General features: G+C 45.1%; 1 protein-coding gene across 3 annotated transcripts in view; it reads left to right on the top strand.

The window, feature by feature from the left end:
* Positions 1-7,794: 7,794 nt before the first annotated feature.
* CNTLN (centlein) overlaps positions 7,795-12,027 on the top strand; it is a 169,641-nt gene continuing 165,408 nt past the window's right edge. The window contains exon 1 of one of the 3 annotated variants that reach the window (XR_013980931.1): positions 7,795-7,970. Coding sequence is in view for 2 of the 3 variants with exons in the window: in XM_080987712.1 (XP_080843838.1) it covers positions 7,851-7,970 (120 nt within the window). In the remaining variant the exon portion in view is untranslated. The remainder of the gene's footprint in view (positions 7,971-12,027) is intronic. The other 2 variants (XM_080987712.1, XM_080987713.1) reach the window with 2 other exon arrangements.

Here is a 12,027-nt window from a genome sequence, read left to right as displayed (position 1 = left end):
CCCACCCCTGAGCTAGCCCTGCTCTCTGACGTCCCTGCTGGACTGGCTCCCATCCAAAACACGCAGACAGAAGCTCTTACTTGTAAGCAAGAAAGAGATCTTTATTCAGCCAAATAACAGTGTAGGCCCTGCAGCAGACACAGTGCCCAGGAGTCATGATTCAGGAGTTCAGGAGCAGGGCATGTAGTTCAGAAATGAACCGAAGTGCCAAAGATGTCCCCCCCCCCTTTCCCACCAAGCTTGTGGGGATATTAAGATTGCAAGTGGATGCTCTGTCAGGGTGGCTGGGTCTGCTCCCACCTGAGAGAGCAGCACCTGGTTCAAGATGAGAAGGCGGCACCCTCCTGCTCAGTTGCTGCTGTCTTCTGTTCAGCTCATCCAAGTCCCCCACTCCCAGCCCCCCATAGGCTCTCTGCTCCAGGAAGGTCAAAGGGGGGAGATGACATCCCTGATCCCCCTTCCAAAGTGACTAAAGTCCAGACCCTCCAAGTGTCCCTGTTTTCCAGGGACAGTCCCGGATTTACAGACGCCATCCTGGTTTCTGAGTTTAATCTTGGAATGTCTCGCTTTTCCTTAAAAAGGTAAAGGGACCCCTGACCATTAGGTCCAGTCGCGGCTGACTCTGGGGTTGCGGCGCTCATCTCGCTTTATTGGCCGAGGGAGCTGGCATACAGCTTCCGGGTCATGTGGCCAGCATGACTAAGCCGCTTCTGGCAAACCAGAGCAGCGCATGGAAACGCCGTTTACCTTCCCGCCAGAGCGATACATATTTATCTACTTGCACTTTGATGTGCTTTTGAACTGCTAGGTGGGCAGGAGCAGGGACCGAGCAACGGGAGCTCACCCCGTTGCGGGCTTTTGAACCGCCGACCTTCTGATCGGCAAGTCCTAGGCTCTGTGGTTTAACCCACAGCGCCACCCGCGTCCCTTTCGATTTTCCTTAGGACGCCCCTATTTTCATGTTGGAGGGTATGGAATTCTGCTCATGAAACACATTTGCAGGCAGAATTGCGGGAGGTCATTTTCCCAGGCTCCTGTTTCCCCTGGCAGGCCCCTGAAAAGCTACTCCAGAGGGTCTGGAGACCCCCCAGAACAGTGTGGGAGGTGATACAGCGACCTGCAGGGGGAAATCTGTGAAAATTGTTTCCTTTATTTCCTTTGGTGGATTGGATTCCCATCTGGGAATGCAAAGATCCTGCTTTTGGCAGAAAGGCATCCCTGGATCCATCCTGCTACTATGTTTGACATTTTAACAGTATATCTACCAGCAGAGATCCATCTGTGGTTGAACTGATACTAATAGTATGACTGTGAAATAAATGGCTTATCTGTTGCAGCCTGAGACTGTAGTAACCTTGACATAATAATATGGGAGCTTTGTAAGTGCAATGAAGCACCTGCAGAGATCTGGACTGAAGCCCATGTTTTTAGGATTAAGGCAAACATCCCCTACCCTGCCCCCTGCCCCATTGTGTATCCTGCTCTCTTGTGAGTGTATTTCATTGCTGTCTATGGAAGCCCTGTGTGTGAATTTCTTTGCACGCGTTCCTCTGTGATTGGAGTTTAAGTATTCCTTTTGAAGTGTTAACACCCCAATACAGTAAGTTCATATATTGCACATACTGTATTTTAGAAGCAATCCAGTGTGGCTTAAACACTTGAATCAACAGTTATACGGCTCACACTTTGTTAACTCTATCTGAGCTCAGGCACAGTAGGACAGAAAAGTTGGAACATTTCTGCTTTACGCTCCTGCCAATAAAAACTAGCCCTACCTCGCTGGACTGAGTCATGTAAGTCCCACTGTGATGATGGAGTTCGGGCTGCACAGAGAGTTCAGGTTGGGCTGACTGCGCAGTACCACCCTGGAATGCAATGTACAGTATCTCTCTTGTATATTCCCCAGAGGTGGGGAATTTATAGCAAGCACTGCTTTGGGGAACTGTGTTAGCAGCTGAGAAACAGCAATATAAAGTAGCTTCCCTGTAACTCAGAGCTACTAGTAGAACAATGCCAGCAAAACAAAAATAGCATTTTGCTGGCTCATCTAAAGCAGCTTTAAACTGGTCAGATTTAATTAAAAGGGGTCACGTTAAATATACTGGAAGGATTTAAATTTGTGGAAGCAGCACTTAAAAAAAACATATAGGTAAACCAATTCCAAATCAGCTTGGCAAAGATCTTTGGGGGCACAACCCCTGCTACCTGTAAAACATAATTTTAATTAAGATTGTATTTAAATAAATAACTTGATATACAATGTAAAGAAAAAGATCTACAGGGTCACCTCCCCATAATCCATAAATCTGAGCTGGATAAACTGTGACTATTTTATATGAAGGACAGAGTAGCCAATGCTTTAGATGTGGTATAAGCACTTCTCTTATAATATGTGAAGTGAGACTTGCGAATCTTTTCTATGGTTTCCTGTAAATTTCTCAAAATGGGTGAAATATGTGGGTTATACTTCAAGTGTAATAGTAGTATCAAAGGGGAAGCAAAAGTAACTTGACGTTCACCTTACTAATGTCACTGTGATGTTTGATTCAGCTTCAGTGAGTGATCCTAAATACAGTAAGTGTATTTCTGTCTCTTTGTTCTCCAGTGTCAGACGAGCCTTGTTATGATAGTCTTACTGCGTGGAAAGTTGTTAGTATGGAGTGTGGAAGTGGATCTGGCTGATGGGCAAAATCCTAATCTCCCCCTACACTCCACACAGTGGAGTGCGATCAGTGGATTAGGGAGACTAAGCTAGTCCCCTAAATGTTCCCAGTAAATTAGAGTATTAAAGTATTAAAGCCTGGTGCCTTCTTCCCAAAGCCTGGGAAGCATCGGCCTGCCCAGCTTAGGGCGGGAGGCATGATGCTTCGATGGGTTCAAGAGCTCTTCTGCCACCTTCCCAAAGTGCACCCAACTTTGGGAAGTAGACAGGAGGGCTCCAGCATCCTGTTAGAGCCCTGACACCACCTTCCTAGAGACTTCTGCCCAGCTTAGGGGAGGAAGCATGCTGCTCACGTCCGTGACGCCAGGATGTCATGCACGCAACATCCCGCACCCCACCCCCAGTCATCCTTGCAAGCTGGAGCCTCTGACTCTGTGGGCCAAATCTGACAGGTGGGCAGGGCTCCCATCACCTGACATCACAATGATGCTAAGTTACACTGTGCTTTGAAGCCCTGACAATTGTTGGAACTTGTTGGAACTGCACAGCGGGGCTTGGAGTTGCAAAGAGCCCTGCTTTAAAATTATGCCTTTTGGCCAAGTCCAGGCACCTTTTTACTTGCCCATGTGACTGGCAGGTGGACATGGTTTGGCTAAAATGACCCCATCCTGTATAGTGCATTAGGTTGTATATCTGTATGCCAAGAATGGCGAACTGGTATATGTGGTCCCCAAGGCAATTGTGCTTGATCCGTGATTGTCCTACTTTTAATCAAGGTATGGCAGAAATTTATTGCAGTCACAGTTTCACTTATAAGGAATAGAAAAACAGTTCAGTTGTAAGAAATAGGGGTATTCCGATCAGTTACGTCTTAATCTTTGATTATGTACACAATGTGCAACTGCATATATTTGTATGTTATGCAAATATATCCAGGACAAAACCAAATGTGATGCAGCTGACCCTGATCAGGATTTCCCATAGCCAACAGCAGTTTTGTGGGGATGTGGGATTATTTAGTTTGGGAAAAGAATTCAGATTAAGACACTGTACCCATCGGGGCAATTTCCCCATTATTCAAAGCAGTTGTGGGGATGTGCTAATTAATGAAAGCAAAAAAAGTGGGTGATCATGGATGTCCTACATTACATCTGCTTTGGCCCCAAGCATGTGTACAGATGTGGCACCAAATTTATTAAAGAATCTGACTGTGCTTGAGAAGGTCAGTTTGTACACAGCAGCTTTCAAGTGTGTAGAACTTGGCTACTGTCCTAATGTTCATACGTTAGGAACACACTACTTTTGTGTGCGTGCATCCATGTGGGGGGCTGTGGATCTCTATGGATTGTGTGTTCTGAATTCTGTTAGTCCCCCGAGAAGGGGATAGTGAGGGTGTGACGTGTGGGTGTGCATTCTCAGCTGGCATCCCTAAGGGCAGGGCAGATCTTAGGGGTGTCCTCTGCACAATGCATCAAGCCTGGGTGGCCGTGGACTTTGCTGTCCCTTCCAAGTACACGCCTTAGGTTAAGAAGAGCATTGTTCTTTTGGGTGGCCATGTACTTTTGACTCCTCAGAGAACAGTAATCTAATTTGTTCCACTTCCCGACCAATCCTTTCCCTAGCAGGTAACATTCTCATTTTTCTTTTTTTGTGACAGCCTACACATCCTGTGCAGGGTCAAACCTCACCCTCATTTTAAGCTTGACTGTGTTTAAAATGCAAATAAACAGCACTTCCCAAACTCTGTCCTACTCTCTCCTTTGGATCATTTAAACACAAATACTTTTGCTAGGACAGTCCCGTTGTGATATTTGTTTCCTCCATTTAATTACCTCCAGCTGATGGACTCCCTCCAGGCTTTGTATTAATGACAAGTATGTAGGATGGGGAGGTACCACCCGACTTTGATCTAGAAGTGACTAATAACAACTTATCTTCCTCTTTCCTTCCAGCCCAGCCGCCTTGTGTGGTTTATTGACCATTCCACGACACTTTCATTTGTAACCATTTCTTCCTGCTCTTATGTCTGGAATGTAGGACAATAATCATTGAAGGCTACAGAGACTTGCATTCCCTTCAGAGCTGAATGTTGGAACGAGCCTTGCAGACTAGTTTAAAGATTGTGAAGCCTTGCCAAGGTTGGAGGCTGTAACTTGAAACATCCTTATGCCTTGCCTGTGCAGCTTTACTAAAATGTATTTCAGGTTGCAGCCATTATGAAAACAGCCTCCTATTATCAAGCATAATAGTAGTCTTGTCTAAATTTAACTTCGTTTTCTGAATTCTGGCATACGCCAAGGGCATGCAATTAAATTTCATGAAGGTCCATAAAAATCACAACAGCAGTAGCGGAGGGTGTGTGTCTGGAATCTGGTTGCTTTCTCCTGAACACAAGAGCACTTTCTCTTTTATATCACAGCTGAGTGGGTGGCCTATAAAACATGGAGTGGAGGTCCAGTTATGGACCTCAGACCACAAATGGTTTAAAGTCCACCTCTGCTCTAAACCTTCTCTTTTTCAAAACTACCGAAACAGCTCTTCTTTGTCATAAAACGTTGTTCCCATACACCTTTATGTCCCTTATGAACGCATTTCAAAGTAACTGTAAGGTAGATATTGAGCTAACTTCACACAAATGTTGTCTAGTAGACAGAATGCTGATGCACGAAATCTGCAAAATCTCTATGTAACCATGAACTGGAGGCATGACCTTGGAAAACTCGTTCCCTGGCAGGTCATCATCTATCTGTTGCAATGGTACATATTTATTACCTAGCTCAGTTTTTTTGGAAGCATTAAGAATACAAGGCAAGATCCTGTGAGTGCCATGCAACCCTACTCAAAAGCCTCACGGAGTTAAGCGGGGAACGCTGCCGGCACACACACTTAATTCCAATTTGTACTTATCAGGTTGACAAAGTATTGCCCTTTTTATTCAGAAAATGGATCTTGCATCTTTACTAGTTCCTACTCCATTTTGAACGCTAAGAGTAAATGCTGCTTTGGGAAGTGCAAATGATGGCCACCAACTTGGATGGCTTTAAAAGGAGTATAAATAATAAAATCATCATCACCACCATTAGTATTATGGAATAGACCGTCCCTAATTTCATTGGATAAACACTTCTTCCAGCAAAATATTAAAATGCAATAATTCATCAAATATTAAATTCCTCAAATATTTTGGCAACTTCCAGGTAGCTGTAAAAGTTCTGAACAGTTCCCTAAAGTTTTTAAAAGTGAAAATACTTATTTTTTAAATTTTTTTAGGAGTTATTTAATCAGATGCAACACTAAAACATCATTACAGTGTCGTGACAATCCACATTACCATCTGCTCAATTTTGCACTCTCCCCACAACAAAACCAATACTTAAAAACTAAAGAGAGAGAGAGAGAGAGAGAGAGAGAGAGAGAGAGACCCAACCCATATGTCAGCACCTGCCAGACAGCTACACCCTAAAAATGCTTCTTTGTAAAACCAACTCGGAACACCCCCAGCAAACAATATTTTCAATCATGGAATCTTTTTTAAAATACAAGGAATTTCCTGTCCTCATCTGTAAACCTCAGAAGCCTCAAGTCTTTTGTTGCTGTTGGTACAATGGATGCTTTTCTAGATTTTATGGAAAGCAATAGTAACAACTTTCTGTACACATCCAATCACTGAATGTCGCTTCCAATTCCTTATATGCGGACCTGAGTGAAAACTATCTACAGTATCCCCCTGCTGGCCCAGGGTGAGAACTTCAGTACATAACAGTACTCATTCAGCTCCTTGAGATCCTCTGCTTCTCTATTAACGCTTGCTGCCGAGAAACCTCATCGAGAAACTTGGTCTCTTCTTCGTCTAGGCCTCTGACCATGTTTTTGAACTTGAACTGCTCCTCAAACTCCTGCTGCTTCTTGTCGTTCCGCTCCTGGAGCCTTTCATAGTCTTCAGGGTCTTCCGAACGTTCTCCCATTCTTCCTGCCTTCGCTTGCGCAGCTCTTCTATTTCCACTTCAGACACAAACCTTTTGTTACTCACAAGGTCGGCACTACCTTCTCCATCCATTGTGGAGCAGCCTCTCCGCCATGGACCCCTCCAAGTGAAAATATTTATGAGTAGTAATGTTACATATTGGGTGACTTTTCATTTCGGGGTGACCTTTGTTCACAGCTGAGGAGAATTAGCCCCCTTTTCAGTGTTTCTAAGCAAAGGTTCACCCCTTTATGAGACTGGAAATCAGGCTATTTTTTGGGGGGTGGGGAGTCTAAAAGTTATAACCCTAGTGTGTATATGCAGATATACTTTATCCAGCAGGTAAGGCTGTTTTCCAAACTTTTCATGTTTTTGACAGACTTTTTAGACATGCACCATTTTGCGACGCAGGAATTCAGGTTTTACAAGCCAATTGGAGGTTATAAACTAACTCCTTATAAGAGATATGGACATAGACATAAATTGTAATTTCGAAATGTGTGGGGACACACCTAGTAACACTGTTTGGAAAGCTCTGAGGTAAGGAATTGTTCAAGGGGGAGGAAGTTAAAAACACCACGGAAAACGAGAGGGGAAGTCGAAAAAGAACCAAATGAAAATTTATTACATTTTGGAGTGTATATGTGAAAATTCTTGAAATTGTATAGAATATAACAACTTTTTTCCCCAAATCCCTCTCAGTGTAAATTGGGCTTATTTCCAAACAGAACACCAAAAAAAATTCTGTCACAAGCGTCTCTTCAGAGGCAACAGAAGCTGCGAAAGCACAGACTGAGGAGACGCACAGAAAAAAGAGCGGGAGTCTGAGGCGCGAAAACTTGCGCATGTGCTGTAGCGACGCAGGGACATTAAAAAAAGAGAGAAAGCACTTCCCCCTTCCGCTCCCCACCATTCCCGCTCAGCAGCCGTTAAACGGGCGATGCGGGACGCGGCGTGCTTTTTCCTGTGGTTCCTATCGCCGCCCGCCCTCCCTCCCGCTCTGGAGAAACACATTTCGAAAGCAAGCAAAAGCGGGCAGAAGAAGGACGCGAAGGGGAGGCGGGACGACAAGGAGGAGGAGGCGGGGCTTCGGCGGAGCCCTTCGTCTCATTGGTTCGCAGGCGCGCTTTCGATTTTCAGTGGCGCGCGAGGCGAAGGTTCATCTTTGTAGCCTCCCCCCCAACTGCCGCTCCCCCCCCAACAATTAAGGGTTTTCTCCTCAGCATGGCTTCTTCTTCCAAAGGGGGGAGGAAGAGTCCGGCTCCCGCCGCGTCAGCATCGTCGCGGGTCTTGGCCCTGGAGGAAGAAGTGCGGGGCCTGACGGAGGAGCTGAGCCAGTGCCAGGTGGGTACGGGGGCGGAGGAGGAGGAAGGGGCGCAGGGGGCCGGGGGCCGGGGGAGAGGAGGGCCTCCCTCACTCTTAAACCCATCATCCACTCGGCAGGCAGGCAGGTAGGCAGCAGGGGAAAATATCGCAGCTTTGTGTGGAGTGGGGAGGGGACCCCCAGAGGTCATCCAGTCCAACCCCAGCCCCCCGACCAGGCAGGAGTCTCAGCTAAAGCATCCCTGACAGACGGACATCCAACCTCTGCTTAAAAACCTCCAGGGAAGGAGAGTCACGGAATCATAGCGTTCTGGAGTGGGGAGGGGTTCCCCAGGGGTCATCCAGCCCACCCCCCGTGTGCCAGGCAGGAATCTCAGCTAAAGCATCCCTGATCGACGGCTCTCCAACCTTTGAATTTGTTCGTTCCAGACTGGAGTTTATATCATAACAACAACAATAACAATTTATTATTTATGCCCCACCCATCTGACTGGGTTTCCCCAACCACTCTGGGCGGCTCTCAACAGAATATTAAACAGAATAAAACATCAAACATTGAAAACTTTTCAGATGACTTCTAAAAGTCAGATAGTTGTTTATTTCCTTGACATCTGGTGGGAGGGCGCCACTACCAAGAAGGCCCTCTGCCTGGTCCTAGAATTTATGAGTCCTAGAATTGTAGAGTGGTAAGGGACCCCCAGGGGTTATCCAATCCAACCCCCCTGCAGTGCAGGAATCTTTCTCTCCTTGTGGGACTTGAACCCTGGGCATGCCCCATCAGGCATGCCGTAGGAGCCACACGCTGAAGTGGGATCAGTTGTGCCCAGAGACACAAAAAAGTGAATGCAGAGCAAATACAGTGGAACCTTGGGTTGCGTACCGTCTTCCTTACGAATGCTTTGGGTAACGAGCTCCACTAACCCGGAAGTAGATGCTCCTGGTAGCGAACTTTGGCCCGGGATGCGAGCGGAAATCGTGTGGCGGCAGCGGGAGGCCCCAATAGCGAAAGCGCGACTCAGGTTAAGAACGGTTTCGGGCTAAGAATGAACCTCCGGAGCGAATTAAGTTCGTAACCGGAGGTACCACTGTAGTCCCTGATGACTCAGGCAAGTAAGCCAAGCTCCACACTATAAGGAAGGGAAACAACAAGTAGTTATTGTGATGGCTTCTTTCTTCATAAGGGCCTTACGATTTTTCATATGGAAGCTGAGAAGCCTGCCATAAGTACATTTTGGTCTACAGCTTTGGTTCCATTGCTTGAGAAAATCCAGTACCAAAGCAAATTCCCATGCAGTCTCGTTGACTCCCCTGAATATGAACGTTACATAAGGCTTGTTCACACATTACTCCGACCACAGGTGCTGTGTTCTACACTTGCGCTTGTGTGCAAGTGTCTTCTGACTGATTTGTACACCACCACTGTTGTATACACAGATACTCCACCACTTTGTGAATGTTACATAAGAATGCTGCTAGAGCAACTTGAAAAAGTTAAATATCATTACCGTATTTTTCGCTCTATAAGACGCACCAGACCACAAGACACACCTAGTTTTTGGAGGAGGAAAACAAGAAAATAAATATTCGCTGTGCAGTGAAAGCAGCAATCCCTCTTGCTGTTCTGGCTTCTGTGATAGCCGCGCAGCCTGCACTCGCTCCATAAGACGCACACACATTTCCCCTTACTTTTTAGGAGAGAAAAAGTGGGTCTTATAGAGCAAAAAATATGGTAAATGCACGTGTCACAGGTATGGAACCTCATTAGTAAGTATTGATGATGGGACAACAGGTTAGCTTAGGGGGCGCATGGCAGACCAGGTAGCACACATGACTTGCTCCTCCACCTTTTCACCACTGCTCCCTGCACCTTCCATCTCACTCAGCCTAATGTTAGCTCCCTGATACAAATATGTGATACCACTTTCATATTGCAAGCTCTCTGTATGGTTGTTTAAATTCCACATTTTATTTTAGAAGTGTGTGTAAAATGCCTTCTGATATTATGTGTGACATTGCTGCCTATGACAGCCTGGTACTGCAAGTCAGTAATAACTCCTTTGCTGGATGAAGTAGAAATTCTAGCTGGTGAAACATATTCTCAAAGGGCAGCTAGATGCATCTAAGAATCTCAAATGCAGTGTTTGATGATGATCATCCCCTATTTTATTTCATAGGCAGAGGTCACCTTTCTCTGAACATGCAGCTTCTGTTTTAAGCTATCATGACTAATAGCCATTGATGCATCTGTGAATTAAAAAAGCCAATCTTGTGGCTATTGCTTCATTGTGTGTCATTGAATTCCTTACATTATTTATGCATTGCATGTAGTCTTCTTTTGTGTTTGTGTTCCCTGAATCTGCTGCCCAGTTACTCCCCTCTCTGTTTCTCCTCCTTTCTCCCAATTGCCACCAATACAAGGAAAATTAACTATGTCAGCTCCCGGCCTGATCTGTGGATATGTCAGGATAATGTTGGGTCTTTGGATCCTCTGAATCTTAGGCTGCCTTGCCTTGTCCTTCCCTGCAACCTGTAGAAGTCCACTAGTGGCACATCCTCTCTCACGGCACAGTGGCATTTATGTCACTCCCCTCAGCTGGCCTCATAGAATTGTAGAGTTGGAAGGGACCCCAAGGGCCATCTAGTTCAACCCCTGCAATGCAGGAATCCTGCCCACAGCTGTCCCTGGTTGGGTTCAAACCACCAACCGCTGGTTAACAGCCAGACACACCGACCCATTGTGCCACTGGGGGCTCCTTCATCTAAGTCTTTTTTGGGGTATATTTTCCAATTCTCTGACAGCATTGTGATTCTTGGTTTATTTTCAACCCATATCCTAATAATTCCTAATACTTTCTTTACTTGCCCCTTTCAGTGAGCTTTCTGCTATGCCCTTAAAGACCTACTTTCTGGGTATGCACAGCCATCAGAATTTATGTGTGTCACTTTTTGCACTTACTGTTTTTCAGTCTTATTTGCCATTCTGTTGGCCAATCCAGCAGTTTGGAGAAATCCTTTTTCAAACTTTCCAGTATCTGTACTACCCTGAATAATTGGTGTCATCGGCAAACCTGGCTACTTTACTGTTCTCCCTTGACTCCAGATCATTTATGAATAAGTTAAATAGCACCAGTCCCAATACAGATCCTTAGGGGACCCCCTGTTTTCTACGAATTTATCTGGGACAGATGTTAGGCTGACTGGTCTGTAATTATGTGGATCCCCCCTGGATCCTTTTTAAAAAATTGATGCTGCATTGGCTACCTTCCAGTCCTTTTCTAAGAAGATTTATTTTAGTGATAAGTTGCATATTTTTGTTAAAAGATCAGCAGTTTCACATATGAGCTCTTTAGGAACTCTTGGGTGAATGCCATCCAGCCCTGGTGACTTATTTTTAACTTGTCATTTAGTTCTAAACCAGCTTCCTTTGTCACCTCCAATTGACACAGTTCATTGGAGTGGTTGTTCAAAAGTAGGAATCTCTTCCAGCATCTTCAGTAAGGACTGATGAAAATAATCCGTTGAGCTCTGACTTGCAGATAAGACCACAAGAGATACAATGCTGCCTCCTTCAAAAAGCTTTCATTAGTAATTTTTGGCATGCTATTTGCCGCAATTCTGGTTTAGAAAAGCTTCTGCATGGTTGTTTGAAGGATATACTTATTCTTCACAGGCAGCTAGATGAGTGGCTATGTGCAAACATGTGATTTACCTTTCTATAATTTCCCTGTTTCCTTACATCCTGCTATTGTACCTTTGTCTTCTTGTATCTGGTATACTGGAAAGCAACCACAGCTCAGTGATAGAACATATGCTTTGGATGCAGAAGTTCCTACCTTCATGCCCATCATCTCCAGTTAAAGGATCTCAAGAAGCAAGTCCTGTTCCTATAGGGAAGATACACAGCTGCCTGTCAGAATAGACAATATTTGGCTAGACAGATCCAACAGTCTTCAGATGTTCAGGGTTTACATGCTTCTGATCTACTCAAGTATTTATTATTCATTTTTAAAACATGTGTCATGGTATCTTAAGGCTGCAACCCTATAAAGTGGTATCTTGGTTTACGAACTTAATCCAT

The sequence above is a fragment of the Podarcis pityusensis genome (genome assembly GCF_964106645.2).
Source record: "Podarcis pityusensis genome assembly, chromosome: 17".
NCBI classification, from domain to species: domain Eukaryota; kingdom Metazoa; phylum Chordata; class Lepidosauria; order Squamata; family Lacertidae; genus Podarcis; species Podarcis pityusensis.
The sequence above is the reverse complement of the archived record's forward strand: the minus strand, read 5'-3'. Positions and strand labels throughout refer to the sequence as shown.